This window comes from Suillus bovinus (assembly GCF_016758785.1).
Source record: "Suillus bovinus strain UH-Sbo-P2 chromosome Unknown EDB93scaffold_37, whole genome shotgun sequence".
NCBI lineage: Eukaryota > Fungi > Basidiomycota > Agaricomycetes > Boletales > Suillaceae > Suillus > Suillus bovinus.
This window is the reverse complement of record NW_024542093.1, coordinates 307,454-325,643: the sequence shown is the minus strand read 5'-3', so window position 1 is coordinate 325,643 and position 18,190 is coordinate 307,454. Positions and strand designations below refer to the sequence as shown.

Sequence of the window (18,190 nt, the reverse complement as noted above, 5' to 3'; positions counted from 1 at the left end):
ATGGATTCGGCCTCTTCTGCACCACCTGTCCATCCATCAGAGTCACGATCATTTCAAAGATGGCTGCACAAAGCTGCTCAAGTATCGGGTATCGGGCTTACCGCAGACGAACGAGAACGAGACCGGGTTGAAGTGCAACGTCGCCGCTGTGAGCAATGGAAGACCGAACTCCTGAATTACAGTCTGTCTCGTTGTTTCTGCATGGTCTGATCCATACTCATTCCAACACCACGCACTCGTTGCTCCCATAGGCCCTTCAGTTGTTTTCATGTTAAAGCATCTTAAGTTGTCCGGGTGCCCGGTACCGTCCTCGAACATCGTGTGTGCCCCATGCGATCTCACGCGTTCTGGAGGCTTTCATCCTGCTGGGGCGATTATCCTTTGTCAGGGCCATTTCGGAGACAAGAAGCACATGGAGGATACCCTCACACACGAGCTGGTACACATGTATGATCACTGCAAGTTCAATGTTGACTGGAAAAACTTAAGACATCATGCGTGCAGCGAAGTGAGTTATCAGTGTGCTACATTACGTTGCAGCTTTTTATTGACGTATGCCGCGGCGCCCGTCTATCCAAGATCCGTGCCAATAGTTTAAGTGGTGACTGCCGGTATATGCGTGAGCTGGGAAGGGGATTCGTGTCATTTTCAAAACAACATCAGGTATATCGACGATTTTGTCTCATGCTGTGCAGTCCTATATCTATCTCTTGATCAGCCTGAATGGTTACTGACTTGTAATAGGCCTGCGTGAGACGGCGTGCTATACTTTCCGTCCGCGCGAATCCCATGTGTCCGGACGAGGCAGCGGCAGAGCGTGCGGTGAATGAAGTCTGGGAGAGCTGCTTTGGCGATACGCGACCGTTTGACGAGGTGAGTTGTGCCTGCTTCGTTGCCCCTCGACAAGATATTGCCGTACATTTATTGATGTTTTCTGACGTCGGTGTTCACCATGTTTCACACGTAGATCTATTAGCGGGTAGAAAGGGAATGCATGGCCGTGATCTATTCTTGAACCCAGGGAAAGGCTGTTAGTACGATCGCAGCCTGAAAGGAAATCGGGAAATTGTACGCCGCCATTCGGTTAGATTCATAATCTCACCAAGTATCACCAAGGAATTTTTTTCCCTGAGCACCGTTGCTGGGGGATTGAGGACTTCGAATGGATAATGTCTACTATTACTGACTATAATTCATAGTTGGGCATACCTACGGAATAAGAAACGCGGGAATGATGAGGCAAGGATGAGAATCCAGCGTGTTTGTGAATCGTCGGCATCGGATGCTTTGGAAGCAGACTGGCTTGCCGCGTGGGAAGACGCCTTATGGTTTAGTTCTGGCATAAAAGCCTGCTTGAACCTTTCTTCATCTCTCCCACCTCTCTCCTCTCGTCGTCCTCTACGTCTTTGTCTAGTTTATTTCTACCCCGTTTACGACTTCAACATGTTCGCTAGAATCACGTAAGTCTCTTCTTCACTGTCGCGGTCGGTGAGCAGGTTTCCGACGCGTTGTTCACCACCCTTTAGTGCTCTTGCTTCCTTCGCTATCCCTCTCGTGTCTGCACTGACCCTCAACACACCGACCGGTAGTCCTTCGGTTGGCGACCTGGTCAATGTCACTTGGGAGGCAACCACAGCCGACCCCAGTTCGTTCGGTCTTTACATGGTGAACACCATCTTCCACAACACATTTGCCATCGCAAACAACGTGCAAACATCGGCGGGTATCATGACTCTCGTGCTGCCCCAGGTCCCTCTTGGGTAAGCGCGCTGCATTATCTACGTTGAATGAACGAATAAGAGTGGCTGAACTTGTGGTGCGCAGTGACGGTTACACTCTCGAAGCCACCAGCATCAGCAACATCAACACCGTCTACGCACAAAGTGGTAGCTTTTCTGTTACCGCAATGACGACTACCACATCGCCGTCATCGACATCTACCATGTCCACGAGCTCGTGAGTCAATGTTTACCTATGACTGAGACGACAATCTGAAGCATCTTCTAGGAGCACGGGTTCCTCAGTCACGGCGTCGAGTGCTCATACAACTAACACCGCCCCTGCTACCACAGCACAGGCCAGCTCTGCGTCTTCCACACCTTCGGCCATCAACAGCAGTGGTGCTGCATCGCTCAAGATCGGTATGGGCCCCGCTGCCGTTGTCCTACTCTCTGCAGTAGCTGGTGCAGCTATCATGTTTTGATCCGACCTTCTTAAACCAAAAAAAATCGTGTCAGCTGAAATTTACATCTAATTTTACTTTCACTTTTGGGATGTCACGTGTTCCACATACCCTGGCTTTACCTTTTGGTCCTTAAGAACACTACTTTATTTTGTAGTTGCAGTTGCACTTGGACGTTTTTTCATGGACAGCAGATTATCGGGACAATACGAACGCATGGTTTACCGAGTTTGTCAGGGCATGATGTTTCTTGAGTCAGTCCAAGTCATTTGACATCGACTTGTCCCCTCTTTCGCGCGTATATACCATAGTTGTCATACGAAAGCGTTCGCGATGGGTAACTGGAACAATTGCCGTAATGGACACCATCTTGCTGTTTACGGTAACTTCTTCCGAGATGTCGTCAGGAGAAGCCTTGAGTTCGCCTACTGACATGTCTGATGGCAAACGGAGTGTTGTCATGATACGAGGTCGTTCTTACAACAAAGAGCCGTGGTAGTGACTATGAACACCGCGCACAGAATGCGGAGAAATCACACGGAAAGCTCCACAAAACGACATGGAATGATCATGAGTTGCATATTGTATATGCGAGCGAAAGAGAAATACACATGGATGTCCCATAATGGTCCCCAAAGCACGCCCAAAGCGAGTCGACTACTTCAACTTCTTTTTGCTGTTCGCGGTGATGGTAAATTAGTTTCACGTGAGGTAATGTAAAGGAATGAAAGACGCACGGGCGGAGTTGTGACGAGTGTCCACATCCGCGCTTACGGCAGTTGGTTGCACGAGGGGGCAGACGTGCGTAGCATTTTCGGCAGATTTGCTTGTCGCAGTTGTATTTGGCTGCGAGCACCTTTAGTGAGGGCTCGATGATTCCGCCACGGAGACTATGAATAGGTAAACACGATGTTCGATGTTAGAATAACTACGCGACGCACCGAAGGACAAGGTGAAGGGTAGACTCCTTCTGGATGTTGTAGTCACTGAGTGTGCGACCATCTTCTAGCTGCTTTCCGGCGAAGATGAGACGCTGTTGGTCGGGGGGAATACTGATCACACTATTAATCTCTATAGTACCGATATATTATAAAGCGTACCCCTCCTTATCCTGGATTTTTGCCTTGACGTTGTCGATGGTGTCAGAAGACTCCACCTCGAGGGTGATAGTCTTCCCTGTGAGGGTCTTGACGAAGATCTGCATCTTCAGATGGCGAGGTTGTGTGTCTTGCGGTTGCGTCCTCCGGATGAGCTCAGCGTGTCAGATAGACCGTGGGCAAATTCAATAAAATCTGTATAGTTTCACTGGGTGGCTGAGTTTAGGGTAGGCTGGAAGAGGAAGAGTGATACAAATACTTCGGGTATTTCCGAAGCCTTCTTGTCTCCATGTCATGACCAAAAGGTAAGTGCTCGTTAATGTTTTATGTTGAGTTTTTTTACGATGATACAACTTCGTAAACTCAGCTCACTTCGATGCCTGCCAGCAGGTTCTGAGAAGAACACGATCTATTATTTTCTGATCTTTTCATTCTGTGTTGTGCAACAATACTGACTTGTTCTGCAGGCACTCCTCAGGCCCTTTTTATACGAACATTTAAACCTGTAGACACCTTTGTGAGTTTTCATGTTTCTGACATGATTTTTAGGATAGAACATCTTCCGACGCGACGTGCTGGCACACTGGACGTTGATCCTTTGCGGGATCCCATTCAAGTCTCTGATTCCTGTCTTTGTTTTATTTTCTTATTCACCGTTGCTAACTTCTTTTTCCACTACTTCTGTAGCTAGGTTGCCCTTGCTTCTTGTACATGAATGAAACGACGTTGCCTCTTCTCCATAATTTTTAAGTTAATCTACGTGATATCTGAGTAATAAGAACTACATATAAACGCACACTATTCCGGCATGTACCGTTACACCCCTCAGTGCCCGAAGAACGCCAAATGGAGGTATGTAAATTTATGCCATAAACACGACTTTCCGGCGTCTAGACCATTCAGTATTAAACCGAGTTTTGTTCCGCATCGCTGCCTTGAAGAACGTTACTCGTAGCGCTACCGACCTGTTTGTGTACTGACTGAGCCATTGCAAGGTCATTTGATCTCGAATTCTATGGCAGATTTTCGCCTCGTTAATCCCGAAGGTTGGGAATACGATCTTCAGTCTGTGCGTTATGCCAGTGGTTTCGCCAAATAGGTTGCTCATAATCCAATAGGTGTACTCTGCTTACATAGGTTACTTCCAGTTGCACAATATCCCGTGGTGCGTCTCCCTCTTGAATTCTTGTATAGAACGCGTTTATCGAGTTCTGCAGGTACGACCGGACATGGGGACAATTCTTCGAGACGTTTGAGCAGTTTCTGGGATTTTCATGGCCTGTCATTACTGTTACAGACTCATCGACTGGCCGTGCACACATTGTCACCCGACTGACGACCGTCGGCGCGTTCATCAAGATGATTAAGACTCGGTGCGTCCTATCTCCCTCTCACTTACTAACCCACAAATGAAGAAGGAACCCGCAGTTTTGGCGAAACACTTCCGACACCTGACAACATGCTCAAAGTCACGCACTTTGAGACGTCCCAACGACATCTACGGAACGTTGCAGACTGGGCGACGTACAAGAAATTATACACCACACTACCAGCAGTAGCGCTTGCAACGTTTAAGGCTCGGATACGCGCTGGCGAGCCGAAAGCTATCCGAGAATTATGGGACAAGCACGACAAGACATTTTTAGCCATTGACTTTGAGTGGAGCGAAAGGAATCCGGCGACGTTTCTAGAATGGGGGTATGCGGCTGTTCGGTGTGGGCATCTCGAGGCGTATGTAATTTGTTCTTTTGCGTGGGGCAAGGGTCATTGATGGATCTGATTTACAGGGTTGGCGCGTGGCCTCCGGTACCCGAGTCGAATTATCGGTGTGTTGTAAATTGGCAGATGTAATCTTTTGATTGATGTGCATGTTCATAGGAAGGGCCATTATATCATTGGTGACTACGTGGACAAGATCATCAACAAGCATTGTCCTACGTACCCTTGGCAGGTACGCCTATTCTGACCACCATCTTATGCTAAACTGACATATGGAGTAGTATGCTGTACGTCTTTCTTTGGGCATTTCATCCCCTCCTTATAGAGCACCTCATAGTGGGGCGACAGTCAAGTCATACCAAGGACGAAGTTACCTCAGATCGTACAGTCTGTGATAAGGTAAATTAGTCTTGTGCATACAGCTCCGGTGTATCTCACGTCATATACAGCAGTCTAGTAAGCCCTGACGCAGAAACCACTGCCAATAGCTTAGTCCTCGTAGGCCATGGCGTCAGCTCTGACATCCAGCGTCTTGAAGAGACCAAAATCAGTACGTCCCCACCCAACCCATGCATTCCAACTAATGCACCCCCAGAGATCCCACACAACGTCCTCATAATCGATACTGCCTCTCTCGAACGCGCGCTCTTTAATGCTGGCGAACGAGGAACGATGTACGACCCCAAAACAGGCAAACTCCGCGCTCAAGGTTCTACGCTCTCCCTCGGCGGGCTTTTACACTCCCTAGGGATCGACCCCCCATGCGCACTGCATAATGCAGGCAACGACGCGTTTTTGTGTTTGCTTGCGCTGCAGAAGATGATGGAGCCCAGTACGCCTATGCCTGATCCTGATGCAAGGAAGAAGTCGAAGTCGGCGGGGTTGGTTATGGCGGCGCCGCTGCCAGTGGTGTTTATGGGGCATCTGACGGTGGACGATAGGGGTTATTGGAAGTCGCCTGGTGGGTCGGGATCCCCTAGGGTAAGGGAGCGTGGGGTGGTGGATGGTGGGATGGATGAGATGGGGATGATGCATAGGGTTTCGAAGTATGGGAGTGCATCTCCGCCTGAGACGGGTGGGAGCTGGAAGGATGACAAGGACAGAGACAGGGAGAAGGAGGGGTGGGTCAAGTCTGCTAAGGGGATGAGGTCGGTGATGAAGTGATACTAGTTGGTTGGTGTTGGTTGGACAGTTGAGCTTGATACCCGATAGTTTATCTCCTAATTTCTTTTTGAGTATGATGTTCCCTTTGTTTCGTTTTGTTCCTCATGGGACTTTTTTGCTACTCATCTGCATACCTTACATGCACGTAAAGTAAAACAGTAATTCTTGTCTCGGACTTGTATGAGACTCTATTGTATGTATGTACTCATGACACGTCCTATAAGTGAATGCTCGGTGGTACCGTTCGAGAGTCTACTAGTAGACGTCCATGAAGTATCAAGTTCAGTCTTACATATGTAGTTGGAGCATTTAATGACGGTATGCATCCTTCATCATGCATCATGATTGAGTTTCGAACTTGCATAACTTAAAACTTCACAGCTGCACGGGGACCCAAGCTCAAGCTTTAAGGCCTGGAGTTCAATTATGAATGTCCTACAATATCCCTCACGTGCAGTTCTGGCCACTTCAGATTGTGCGGAAACTATTGACAATGACTAGAGAATTCGTGAGCCTGGGTAGCTCAAAATTTAAGAGAGGCCATCTGGCGTGTCCTCCGGACTCCATCCAGTCAGTCAAAATGAACTGTCTGAGGGAGAAACTTGATAACGACAAAGCATAATCGACAGCTATCATACATAGTTCTCAATGGACACGAGTTGTTGCGAGTACATGTCTTAGCGGCATGGTTCCAACATTGGTCACCGATTCATTTCGAACAGGTACTTCGTTCTTTTTCTAGAGATGACCAGTCTCAGGATAACTCTTCATCATGCTCCTGAGTTCTGTTTCCGGAATCCTCAACTTGAATTTAATAGAGCACGGTCGGTGTGTTTTCTCCGAATTCATGAAGCCCGTGTCATCCAACGGCTGTGTAGGATCGAGGGTGAGCTGGAAGGCCCAAAGAATCAGGGCCGTGCTTATAAACACCGATCTGCATCAATTGAAGTAAGCTTGGAAGAATTACCATGTATGTAGAAGTGTGGCTTAACCTGTTCGCGACATGTTGTCCGGGGCACACGCTGCAAGGAGTTTCATGCAATGAACGGGTGGTGGAAAGACGGTACTTACCGCCGACCAAACCCAAAAAGAAAATTAGTTAGATCATCTTTCAGGCAGCCTTGGTCGTTGATCCAGCGTCGAGGCTTGAACGCGTCAGGCTCGGGAAAGACTTCTGGATCTCGACAGATGGACCTAACAATACAATCAGGTCTTTGTGCTTAAATTCAGAAATTCGATATTTACCAAGTGTTGCCGAATACTGTAGTGCCAGCTGGAATGCAGTAGTTCTCCTGATGCTAGATCGTCAATTGCACAAGTAAATTGTTCCATGATCGCTTGCCCAAATCACGTCTTTGGTTGTTCGATGAGGAACTCCTGCATCATAGTCATTGAAAGCTGTAGGTACAATCCACGAGAACGATACTCACCATTGGGAGCAACAGGTCTCCATCTCAAAGCCTCAGATATGAAGGCACGCAGACGAACAAGGGATTGTTGGTCGGCAAAAGTTGGTGCTTGATTGAGTGCAGAGATCATTGAATTCTACAGAACTGCGATGAGGAATCAAACTACCTCGGTGGCTTCCGATGACCGCATCAAGCTCAGCTTGAACTTTACCCTGCTCCTCGGGGAAACATGCGGCTGCCAGGAGCACTATGCACATGGCCAAAGTAGTCTGAACCTTGTTCTCAGCCACATACTTGTGTTCGGACACAACAAAAACACCTTACTGTATCGGAACCAGCTCCAAAGAAGGCAGCACTGAGAAAAGCCGTCTCGACCTCCGTCAAACCATAGTGATCGCTATTCTCTAACATAAACCTCGTGAACGAAGGACCAATGTCCGCATTGCTTCGCTGCAGGATGGCTCGAACAATTAATGCGAAGATCAGTGAGGCAATACATACCATTTGCTCTTTTACTCGGTTCAGCTGACCAGTGTGGAGCCTCTTGCTCCTCTCAAACCCCTGTTTCAATTCTTGGCCATACCAAGGAATGTGTTTGAGCCATGGGATCGAGTCCACCAGGTAGTAGGCATCAGGGCGCAGGAGTTTACTGACCACCTTCATGAGTTGGTACATCTCCCTGACTAGGGGATCAGTCGCAGAAGTGGGCGTAGTGGTCCCATATGCAACTTTCATCATTGTCGTCGAAGAAAAACTTTTGAATATACCTGTAAGTAGTGTATGGTCATAACAGAAAGTGCGTACGTTATCACATGGTTCTGGAAGTTATGTGGATCATCAAGAATGTCGAGGACCAGGTTCTTCGCATGTGACATCAGCAGGGGCTGATAAGCTTCGGCTGCTTTAGGCTGGAGGTGCGTGTGAAGTGCTCTGCGATACGTTGAAAAAATAACTTGAGAGATGCGTTACAGTCTGCGAACCTACGCTTTAGGCGGAACTTCTCCCCAAAGGGTGTAGAGGTGAGACCCTGTCCGCCGCTAAATATCTCTCCAGCAGCAATCATACGAGGACGGTCAGCTAGCGCTGCACCCTGATTCTCCATGATATCCATAGCGGCCTGCAACGGAATAGATTAAATGTGCTTGAAAATGACAAGTCGGGGTCGAGGGACTGACTCTGTAGCGGCCAATCACCACGAAATCTTTTGAGTCCTGACCGAAGAGTGATCAGAGGACCGTGCTCATCAATCCAACCCGCTATGGTAAGAAATGATCTAACAGCGCTAGACCATGAGAATCAAGGACTACGTGTTGAATGCAAAACTTTACTTGCGAGGCGGCAGAAAGTGTCCCCGAAGTTTCCAAGTGGAAGGGGAAGGTGGGAGAGGAAGGCCATTGATCGATTGAGGAAGATAAGCCAGAGAAAACACTCCTATCACACCAAGACAAGTTATGGCGCCAACAACGAGCCGCGCACTGTCAGGAAGGGGCAGGTCGGGAAATTGTAACATGGCTGATAGAAAGAGCGTAAGGAATGGTCGGAGAGAACTCAGCGTAAACGCATTCAAATTATAGCTGGTTTTTCAAATCCTCGACGTCACAGTTGGTCAACGTACTTCAAATTCTGAAAATCCGTGCCATTACTGCCACGTCTCGTCTGTTTGGAGTACTCCAAGTTGGCTGGAGAAAGGTAAGCCCGATTAATTACTCAAGACAAGCCGCAGCACCGCGAAACGTAGTAATGGCACCGAAGACTGAAGTCATTTGACAAGCATAATTGAATTATGTCTCGTCTCAAGCTGGTAATTTTGGAACAACTTGAATGTTGCAGCCGCTGGTGAGACAAACAAACAGTGGCACGTGCTTCGTTGATGTGACGTGTTGGCACTACCTTGCACTTTCAGGAATCAGTTGCACAACTTGAAGGCTCTAATCTGAAATCCCCCCTCTCCATGTGGACTGCGGCAAAGTTGAGCGCAGTTGGGACCTTCAATTTCGACGCGCTCTTGTGTTCATGACCACCAATTGATAACAGTATGTTCAGGCATGCACAGTGACCTCAGCTATTCCAGGTATCTTCAAAAGTTCAAATATTACGGCAATGCAGTTGCGTGGCGTATCAGATGTTTCACACTAAGTCGGCCCGCTTTAATTGACTCAAGGGTCGTATTTCTAGTTCATTGAACTTAGTCAGGTCTGGTGGCTATAAATCATAGTTTCTGCCAGCAATGCTCATGGCTTAGAACAAGCGGATTGATTCCATGACAGATGCTGCAGACAACGAAGCAAAAGAGTTGTCTCCCTGGCCACTATAAGAGTCTGACTCAGAGTCGTATCAGATGTTGAGCCAGAAGCTCCAGGTTGGCGATATCCCTACTTGCAGTAATAAGTTGTCAGTGACGGCAAGTAAGTCCACCGAAACTTTAAGTTGCCACTGATTGCTAATCGAAGTGCGGTCCTCGCAGATTCCCAATTCAAATGAATAAGCGCAATTGATTGGTCTCGACAATTTTAATACCGCTGAGAAATATCACGTCAAAGACATTTTTATAAGGCGAACCAACATGAATTCAAATCACCATGATGCTCTTCACTTATGCTCTTGGGGCGTTGTGCATTGTTGCCCTGGTTGTCGCTTCAGGTCTGACCCACAGACGCGTCTACCCTTTACCTCTGCCCCCTGGCCCTCGTCCGTTACCGTTTCTGGGTAATGTGCTGCAATTGGACACTAAACGACCTTGGCTCACATATACTGCGTGGGGAAAGACATATGGTTGGTAACAGATCGATTTCCTCTTTGCCAAGCTATTAGATTCAACTTCATACCTGACGATAGGAAAAATCATTTGCTCCCGCATACTTGGGATCGACTTCATCATCATAAACTCTGAAACCATCGCGCGGGAGTTGCTGGAGAAGCGTTCTGCGAATTACTCTACTCGCCCCGTCATTCCCACCAACAAATTGTATGCATTGCCGGTTTTCGTTTGATTTGTTCAACAGCTGATCATGATGCAGGGCTGGACTGGATTTCAATACTGTATTCCTTCCGTATGGAGAAACTTTGCGACAACATCGCAAGATCTTCCATCAAGCCCTCAGGGCGGAAGTCTCGGTCTCATACCACGAGATGTACTCTCGCTACGCAAGTGAACTAGTCATCAATCTCTTAGGAGATGCAGCTAGTGACCTACTACAGCAACACACTCTAACGTTCGTATCTAATCTAATGGTGTTGTTTTGATGTATGGTTCAGTTGACGATCAATCTTTGTGACAGATACACGGGATCCTTAATCATGGCCGTGACATATGGACACCATGCTCGTGGACATGAAGACCCATTTCTTACCCGCGCGTACGAATTCGCTGATATCGGCAAACATATCCTTTCTCCTGAGAGGGCTGCCATGTTCACATCTTTTCCTTTCCGTGAGTGCCTTTATCGACGACAAAATTTTGAACATTCAGCAAGGTGGTTGCAGTTACAAAGTTGCCGTTTTGGTGCTTCGGTGGAGCACTTTCCCTGATGGGACGCTCTAGAGAGTTAGCTCAACAACTTTTAAATGAGCCCTTTAACGAAGTGAAGGCGCAGGTGGTACGTTTATGCAGAGTTGGGAATAGAAATTCAGGCCTGATTTGTTTGCGTGAAGGCAAATGGTACTGCCTCACGCTCATTAGTTGCTGACTTTCTCAGTCAAGCTCACGATGACGCTGACGAAGATACGATGAAGGCTGTTTCGTTGATGGGATACGTAGGTAAGATATTTTTACCAGGACAGAATTCATTCACTGACAAGAATACGGTATCTTAGCCGGCTGTAGAGACCGTGAGTCGCTGCTTAAGCAATCCTGATTCTTACTTTGATGTGATGATGTCCCGCAGAGTACATCTGTATTGCAGATATTTTTGTTGGCTATGGTGCTCTATCCAGATGTTCAAGCCCGGGCTCGTGCTGAAATTGATCAAGTTGTGAGGCGTGATAAAATGCCGTGCCTTGATGATAGGGCGTCATTGCCCTACCTTGATGCCGTTCTATGCGAGGTCCTGAGATGGTATCCCGTCGCCCCCCTAGGTTGGTCAGCAGTAATATAATTTTGTGTTTGCATGGCTGACCCCTTGCACAGGAGCTCCACATGCGACATCAAATGATGATGTTTATGACGGGTACTTTATACCCAAAGGTTCGAAGTTGTATGACTCGAGGTTGCCATTGACTCATGTAGTTCAATCAGGTATGATAGTAATGGTTAATCAGTGGTATGTTACAGTGGAATGCATGTAATGGCTTGAGCTGAGCATGGTTCAGGGCGATGTCTCGGGATGAGGACATTTTTCCCGATGCATCATGCTTCGATCCTAGTCGCCATCTCACAGTTGACGGGAAGTTGAAGGATTCTTTCGTCAACCATTTCGCCTTTGGTCATGGCAGGTGAATATTCCACACTTGCTATTATTTCAGTTATTTATCGACCATTGCAGGCGTATTTGTCCTGGTAGGCTGATTCATGGTTGATCTGGCAGTGTTGATGACAAATTTTCTTGATAGGTCGCTGGTTCGCAGAGAACGGTCTGTGGACTGCAGCTGCTACCATACTCGCCGTCTTGCGCATTGATCATGCCAAAGACTCAAACGGAAACAGGATTGAGGTGAAGCCGGAGTTCACCACCGGCATGGCGATGTAAGTGATGCATATATTTAAGAACCTGCAGCTGACTCCGCTGAAGTCGCCCTAAACCATTCCACTGCTCGTTTGAGAGTGTGAACACAACGAGAGAAGGACACATCCGAGCGATGATGAATTCGAAGTAGACTTCATTGTATTTGAGGAGTCCAAAACTTCGTGACCTAGCGCAAACAGCCTGAGGCTGCACACTGTTGATCCTTCCCCTCTGCAACGTGCTCGGTTTCGCGGGCAGCTCCGAATCTGCGAAATGTACTGGACTTCACGTTCGCTTCTGCTGCAATATCTCGTGGCCCTGCCTAGTTGTGGGATCGGTCTTAGTGGGAATGCCCATCCCGCTCGCCAGAAAATTTCGACTGGGTAGTGGACTGTTTTGAGTGGCGGTGGCGTACCTTCTCCTTCATCAATCACGACAACTGCGCAGTGACGTATGATATCCTCTTGCTACTGAGTGCTGGGCGGCCTGAGGGTCGTCAGAATCCAGAATAGGTCACGTAACCACTTCTGCCGGTTTTTTTTTTTAGAAGAATTGCAGCCTCCAAGTCACAGAGTTCCACCACACATGAAACCGACCAGACAGAACGAGAAGTTTGAACGAATATGTCGCATATATACATGCTCTCCATTGGCCTCTTTCAATTGCCAATTGTTAAGTACTAGGAGAGCGAACTACGAGTCGCAGGCCAGCATCGACTCGTATGGCATCAAATCCTTCGCTCCTCCCATCAGCTGTATTGCGACTGTCCGACCTGTGCATTTCTGACAAGGTTTTTTGGTGCTGCACGTTGTCTTGTATGACAGCGGTGTCAAGTGTTTACCTTCCTAAACGAGAGGAAGGTCATCTTCGAGCCAAATTGCGGAGGTGATAATTCTTTGCCAGCAGAATTTCGCTCGATGACGCTACGAAGGACGAACGGTCCGTGGAGACGTGGCAGTAATGGACCAGAATATGAATTTTGAAGTATGCTGGTTAACCGGATTTAAATCTGGTTTGTCCCTCAGCATAGTTGATATTACCTTACTAACCCTCGAGTTGAGAAGCTACTTAGGATGAGTTATCTCCAATCCTTCCTTGCGCTCCTCCCATCAGCCATGTTACATATGCCTGACCTGTCCATTTCGGACAACGCGCGGCTCATTGTCGGTGCTGTGACTTGCCTTGGCGTAGTAATAGGAGTAATTGCTCTTCCTCAATCGAAGAATGGCCTTCCTCTTCCACCCTCCCCTTTCACTTTGAGACCTTGGGGACACTTCCTTCCGCCTCGCAAGTAAATTTTTGGATGGAACACGTTGTCTATGAGTACTCACGTTGATCAGGTCATTTCTTACCATAGCGAGTTGGATTAATGAGTATGGTCCTTTGATCAGTCTTCGGTCTGGGCTCGGAAAAGTCGTGATTATTGGCCGTTACAAGGTCAGTCTCTCGATGCCGAGTTGACATATTCAAGCTCACCATTTTGTTGCAGGCCGCCATGGATATTATGGAGAATCAGGGCGGAACTCTCGCTGACCGTCCTCGCATGATTGCTGCTGGAGAATTATTTGGCGGCGGATTGAATATCGCCTACACACCATTTGGGGACAGATTCCGTCGGATGCGTAGGTTAGCAATTCGCAATGTGTCTGCTAATTTACATTTCAACTTTTTTCAGAGCCCTTCATACGCATTTCCAGCCTAAAGCAGCTGGGGCTTATCAGCCCCTGCAGATGTCGAACGTGAAGGATCTGATTTTTGATATCCTCGATGATCCACACAACTTTCAGAACCATGTGATGAGGTATGCCCTTGTAGTTACGACCGTACTCTGCTTACACGCATTTTGAAGTTATGGTGCGATGGTAATTACGAAAGTTACCTACGGTAACACTGCGCCCACGTCTGCGACCGATCCCCGAGTTATCGAGATGCGCCAGCTCAGGCAGTTAATTGACAGAGCCCTGCGCCCTGATGCTTTCTACCTTGTGGACTCGATTCCGTGGCTCAAACACATTCCTTGGTATGGCCGAGAATTGAAACAGGGGTTTGAGAGGAGCAAGCGACTTAACATAGGTCAGCTGAACCGAGTAAAAGAGCGAATGGTATGTTCCGCCTTAACGGTCTTCACATGGAATGTCAAAGCCATTCACAGCAAAGTGATGTGGACATCGGCCCTTCGTTCATAAGGTATATGCTAGAAAACGGCGACTGACCATGGCCTGACAGAAGACGAGGCGGCTTTTCTTGGTGGTTCATTGTTCAGAGCTGGAACCAACACAGTGAAGTGTTTTCATTATCCAAAGACTGGCATTTCGCTGAAATTAGGGTTTAGACTACCTCAGTAATATGCACGGTGCTCATGGCAGCCGCATGTTTCCCAGATGAGCAAGTTAAAGTTCAAGCCGAGCTCGATGCGGTCGTCGGCAGACATCAAGGTAGCTCGAATTCCTATTGTAGTTCTGTAAATTCAACAATTTCTGCACTCAAGCACCGACATTCGCCGACCAACAATCCCTCACTCGTCTGCATGCCTTCATCTCTGAGGCTGTCAGATGGAGACCGGTTGCTCCTAATGGTTAGGATAATGCTTGTGGGTTTGTACCTACAACTTCTGACAGTCACTGCAGGATTTCCCCACCGAACAACCAAAGACGTAATTTGGGCAAGTGCCGTTTGAGCAGCTTACGTGTGCGACTGATGACCTGGCATCAGGAAAACCATTGTATTCCAGCTGGGACTACGGTATTCGGTAACTCTTGGTAAGCTTCAAGTTACGAGTTTAAGCACGAAAGACCTAATGACTACTGCCTTAGGTCCATATGTCGAGATCCAGAAGTCTTTCCCGACCCAGAAGTGTTCAAACCTCAACGCTGGATTGACGACCAAGGTCTTCTGAAAGACGACCTAACCAATTTTCTCTATGGGTTTGGTCGGCGGTAAGTACCCTCTTTCCCATCACCCGTTCGTTGTATGAAACTCCTAGCAGCGTGTGCCCCGGACAACATGTCGCGAACAGGTAAACCTATCATTCTACGGACATGGTCTTTCGGGTTCACTTCGATTGGTACAGAACAGTGTTCATAAGCGCGGTCCTGATTCTTTGGGCCTTTCAGCTCACCCTGGATCCTGCACAGCCGCTGGATGACATGGGATTCATGAACACAGAGAAAGCCCACCGGCCACTTACATACCGACCGTGCACCATCGACTTCAAGACGAGAATCCCGGAAGCAGAGCTCAGGCAGATGATGCAGAATTATCCTGAAGCTGTGAGAATGTATGGGACCGATCACCATTAGAGAGGGAACGAAACACCACTATCTGTATCCACTCCATGCCTTTAGGATTATTACCCGCAGTAAATTACTTTGTAAGTTGTTACGGTTGCGGATTGTGTATTGTAGCTGTCGGTTGTGCGTTATGGTTATCAGGATTCTGCATTTCTGTTGTCTTCATCACGTGTACTCAGTCCACAGCGCTCACTGTTTAGTTCATTCCAAGCAAATCGGTGAAGCATTCGACCGTACTATTGCAGGCCAGGCCAGTAGTAACATGCCTGATGAGTTGCCTACAATGCTTCTTTGGCGAAACGCAGCCTATGGAAGTGACAGGTTGAGTTTTTGCTTGTAACTGATTCGAACATAAACTGCCAGTGGTAGGGAAATTAGAACGACATATCTAACAATACATAGCGTGTAATCACAAGCATCAGCATAATTCTGTTATCAATCATCACACATAAGTAAGGCTCTCGATCTCGAAGCTGAGAGTGAAATACAGCATCTTCCAGGAAACAGCAGTGAATCAAGTATATATCTTATTTGCGCGTTGGTGTTAGCGTGCAGTATCAAATTAAATATGACGCTCTGCCTCAGCCTGACGGTGACTTAATCGCAGATGCATTCAACTAACCTCTTGATTCAGGTTTAGTTTAAACTCTTTTAACGAGCTGGTAACAACACTGGTTCATAGTAGCTTGACCTTCTAGATCTGCAGACATGTAAGATATCTTATGCAGCACAGGTCCGTCTTGCAAATTCATGACATATGATCATGCATTTCCCAGTACACAACAAGACAATCAAATAACAAGATAATCACCCGTCGTGACAACAGAATCCACAGAAAAAGCAGGGTCCTCACCACCATCTACTCTCGAGACAGCATCTACCCCAATGCCAGCGATACTCCCCTGACCCACGAATGACACGCGCACGGGGAAGAACATGCTTGTGTCATCGCCACCGACAGTGAACTCGAGCGTGCCGCCGGGCGCTGCGGTAGAAACAAGTGGGATGGACCAGTCGAGCGAGTGGGTAGCGGGATTGATGCTATAGTCGCATTGTGTGGTGATGCTGGGGTAGGAGCCGGTGCTAGAGGTATGTCAGTGAGCGGGCGAAAAATTGGAGTGGGAATGAAGAAGAGCTTACGGAAGGGGAATGGAGATGACGACGTCATGCAGGGTGACATTTTCGTTCTCGAGCTCGTATTCGATGTTGACCTCACAGGTGCCGTCATTTGAAGGAGAGGGCCAGCAGTTGACTTGGGGAGTCAGTTAGTGGGCGTGAAAATCATATATACGAGCGGAGAGCTTACTGGACAATGGAACCAAGGACTCATCGCGTCCTGCATAGCGCCACTTGAGTACGCCAAGGGCTTGACCCACGGGAAAAGCACGAGAAGGATCTTTGAGCGCGACGACACGGTTCTGACCAGGGGCAAACTTGGCGACATTGGGGTGCTGCTTGAATTGGAGGTCGGAGCCAAAGTCAGTGGTGGGGGACGGGAGTGCGAGCTTGATGTGCGCTAAAGCGGGGTCGGAGACTTGGAGATTCATATCACCCTTAACCTCCATTGATTGTACACCGCCTTCACGCATAAGGGATACATCGATTTTTTCCTTGATTACGATATGTACGCTTTGGACGAGGGTTAGTGAGGATTGAAATCGAGCAGGGTGAGAACTCACCTTTCAGCTGTGATAGAGGGTAGGCTGCCTCTTGTGTTAGTTGGCGCTGGGGATGGATCGGGGATAGGAGGCGTCGATGGCGCCGAGAGCTCTTCGGAGACTAACTCGCCGCCGAGAGCATCTAGGAGCTCAGCTTGCCTGGTCTTTTTGCTGCCAAGTTTCATGCCACTGCTCTTAAACGGAAGGGTGCGAGCGCTGGACGCAGGTGCAGGTGATGCAGTGCGCGCAGCCGGCACCTCTGGAGCGTCGAAGCGCTGAGGAACAGAAGAGTATCCAGACATGCCTCCACCGAGATATGAACTACCCCCACTGCCGGATACCGCAGCACGTTTTTGTTGCTCCCGGCGCTGGAGCTCGAGTTGGCGCGCACGACGCTTGAGCTCTTCTTTTGCTTCTGCTTCTTTGTTCTATCATTAAATGAGTGGGGGGTCGGATAGTCTGACTGGCGTGCACTGACCCTTGCGATGATATCTTGTATCTTCTCCTCGTGACTCTCCATCTCCAGTACGCTCCTTACCTGCATAAGATTAACCTGTTCTCGGTAACCCATGCTCACGATCTCATCAAAAGCACCAAGCAGCTCAAAGCTCTGTTTCTGAATTTCACGCTCATCTGCAGTGCGGCAGATATCAGACACAACGCGCGCAAAGAGGTGGAGGGTATCGATGTCCTGAAGGATATTAGAAGCTTTATTGGTGATGAGAAGGATGTAAAGGTCTTCCAAAGGCTGGTAGACGTAGCGGACTTGAGCGGTTTCTACGGAAGTGTGTTGAGAGTTTGTTGGGATGAGCTTTGGGAAGGATGCAAGTAGGGATTCGATATGGGTGCGCGTCATTGGGTGAAATTGGCGCGAGAGCACCGCTGAAAGTGCATGTCAGGCGATCGGTTTCGAGAGCTGGTATGTGGACTTACCTTTACCGCCTTTGGTGCATATTGATGCTGCTAGAACAACCTGCATTTTGTTAGATCCTGTTCATGTCTTGTCCAGA

At 48.1% G+C, this 18,190-nt stretch overlaps 8 protein-coding genes across 8 annotated transcripts; 5 read left to right on the top strand and 3 right to left on the bottom strand.

Moving 5' to 3' along the window:
* EDB93DRAFT_1087498 (peptidase M76 family-domain-containing protein) lies at positions 1–1,035 on the top strand (the record flags this gene model as incomplete). The annotated part of the gene is made up of 4 exons (XM_041446047.1): positions 1–181; positions 252–508; positions 580–663; positions 745–1,035. The coding sequence occupies 4 exons, from the start codon at positions 1–3 to the stop codon at positions 1,033–1,035; spliced, it is 813 nt and encodes a 270-aa protein (XP_041306609.1).
* A 408-nt stretch (positions 1,036–1,443) lies between these two features.
* On the top strand, positions 1,444–2,203 carry EDB93DRAFT_1241260 (uncharacterized protein; the record flags this gene model as incomplete). The annotated part of the gene is made up of 4 exons (XM_041451854.1): positions 1,444–1,460; positions 1,527–1,760; positions 1,825–1,956; positions 2,008–2,203. The coding sequence occupies 4 exons, from the start codon at positions 1,444–1,446 to the stop codon at positions 2,201–2,203; spliced, it is 579 nt and encodes a 192-aa protein (XP_041306608.1).
* A 406-nt stretch (positions 2,204–2,609) lies between these two features.
* Positions 2,610–3,449, bottom strand: EDB93DRAFT_1152972 (ubiquitin-carboxy extension protein fusion). Its single transcript, XM_041449775.1, has 4 exons — positions 3,283–3,449; positions 3,124–3,234; positions 2,920–3,072; positions 2,610–2,858 (listed from the first exon to the last, which is right to left on the bottom strand). Exons 1-4 carry the CDS (start codon positions 3,384–3,386, stop codon positions 2,840–2,842), a joined length of 387 nt encoding a protein of 128 aa, XP_041306607.1. The 5' UTR covers positions 3,387–3,449; the 3' UTR covers positions 2,610–2,839.
* Positions 3,450–4,113: 664 nt separating this feature from the next.
* On the top strand, positions 4,114–6,407 carry EDB93DRAFT_1207792 (uncharacterized protein). Its single transcript, XM_041451005.1, has 10 exons — positions 4,114–4,348; positions 4,398–4,444; positions 4,497–4,652; positions 4,708–5,010; positions 5,067–5,105; positions 5,158–5,230; positions 5,280–5,285; positions 5,336–5,397; positions 5,448–5,548; positions 5,594–6,407. The coding sequence occupies exons 1-10, from the start codon at positions 4,295–4,297 to the stop codon at positions 6,160–6,162; spliced, it is 1,410 nt and encodes a 469-aa protein (XP_041306606.1). The 5' UTR covers positions 4,114–4,294; the 3' UTR covers positions 6,163–6,407.
* Positions 6,408–6,619: 212 nt separating this feature from the next.
* On the bottom strand, positions 6,620–9,369 carry EDB93DRAFT_1152964 (cytochrome P450). Its single transcript, XM_041449774.1, has 14 exons — positions 8,900–9,369; positions 8,807–8,844; positions 8,747–8,772; positions 8,552–8,688; positions 8,376–8,501; positions 8,073–8,325; positions 7,896–8,021; positions 7,738–7,840; positions 7,593–7,679; positions 7,505–7,539; positions 7,408–7,454; positions 7,234–7,356; positions 7,155–7,184; positions 6,620–7,096 (listed from the first exon to the last, which is right to left on the bottom strand). The coding sequence occupies exons 1-14, from the start codon at positions 9,079–9,081 to the stop codon at positions 6,901–6,903; spliced, it is 1,509 nt and encodes a 502-aa protein (XP_041306605.1). The 5' UTR covers positions 9,082–9,369; the 3' UTR covers positions 6,620–6,900.
* Positions 9,370–10,150: 781 nt separating this feature from the next.
* On the top strand, positions 10,151–12,383 carry EDB93DRAFT_1251592 (cytochrome P450; the record flags this gene model as incomplete). The annotated part of the gene is made up of 14 exons (XM_041453175.1): positions 10,151–10,343; positions 10,407–10,536; positions 10,589–10,783; positions 10,850–11,001; positions 11,055–11,167; positions 11,223–11,324; positions 11,385–11,399; positions 11,456–11,645; positions 11,698–11,754; positions 11,806–11,830; positions 11,880–12,002; positions 12,053–12,066; positions 12,120–12,252; positions 12,299–12,383. 14 exons carry the CDS (start codon positions 10,151–10,153, stop codon positions 12,381–12,383), a joined length of 1,527 nt encoding a protein of 508 aa, XP_041306604.1.
* Positions 12,384–13,356: 973 nt separating this feature from the next.
* On the top strand, positions 13,357–15,531 carry EDB93DRAFT_1241256 (cytochrome P450; the record flags this gene model as incomplete). Its single annotated transcript, XM_041451853.1, has 13 exons — positions 13,357–13,523; positions 13,573–13,669; positions 13,722–13,858; positions 13,908–14,033; positions 14,082–14,334; positions 14,431–14,511; positions 14,565–14,667; positions 14,721–14,807; positions 14,851–14,894; positions 14,945–14,991; positions 15,046–15,168; positions 15,219–15,248; positions 15,303–15,531. 13 exons carry the CDS (start codon positions 13,357–13,359, stop codon positions 15,529–15,531), a joined length of 1,524 nt encoding a protein of 507 aa, XP_041306603.1.
* Positions 15,532–16,313: 782 nt separating this feature from the next.
* On the bottom strand, positions 16,314–18,159 carry EDB93DRAFT_1087473 (uncharacterized protein; the record flags this gene model as incomplete). Its single annotated transcript, XM_041446044.1, has 6 exons — positions 16,314–16,605; positions 16,663–16,774; positions 16,829–17,151; positions 17,202–17,608; positions 17,659–18,062; positions 18,114–18,159. The coding sequence occupies 6 exons, from the start codon at positions 18,157–18,159 to the stop codon at positions 16,314–16,316; spliced, it is 1,584 nt and encodes a 527-aa protein (XP_041306602.1).
* Between the last annotated feature and the right edge of the window lie 31 nt (positions 18,160–18,190).

Bases quoted from the DNA above. Each gene is read 5' to 3' on its own strand.
- EDB93DRAFT_1152972 (XM_041449775.1), bottom strand. From the start codon at position 3,386: ATGCAGATCTTCGTCAAGACCCTCACAGGGAAGACTATCACCCTCGAG. The intron at 3,235-3,282 runs GTACGCTTTATA...TAGTGTGATCAG, and splicing joins AAAATCCAGGATAAGGAGGG to TATTCCCCCCGACCAACAGC. The intron at 3,073-3,123 runs GTGCGTCGCGTA...ACCTATTCATAG, and splicing joins ACCCTTCACCTTGTCCTTCG to TCTCCGTGGCGGAATCATCG.
- EDB93DRAFT_1207792 (XM_041451005.1), top strand. From the start codon at position 4,295: ATGGCAGATTTTCGCCTCGTTAATCCCGAAGGTTGGGAATACGATCTT. The intron at 4,349-4,397 runs GTGCGTTATGCC...ATAATCCAATAG, and splicing joins GGGAATACGATCTTCAGTCT to GTGTACTCTGCTTACATAGG. The intron at 4,445-4,496 runs GTGCGTCTCCCT...CGAGTTCTGCAG, and splicing joins CAGTTGCACAATATCCCGTG to GTACGACCGGACATGGGGAC.
- EDB93DRAFT_1152964 (XM_041449774.1), bottom strand. From the start codon at position 9,081: ATGTTACAATTTCCCGACCTGCCCCTTCCTGACAGTGCGCGGCTCGTT. The intron at 8,845-8,899 runs GTAAAGTTTTGC...TAGCGCTGTTAG, and splicing joins CACTTTCTGCCGCCTCGCAA to ATCATTTCTTACCATAGCGG. The intron at 7,540-7,592 runs GTGAGTATCGTT...ACTATGATGCAG, and splicing joins GAGACCTGTTGCTCCCAATG to GAGTTCCTCATCGAACAACC.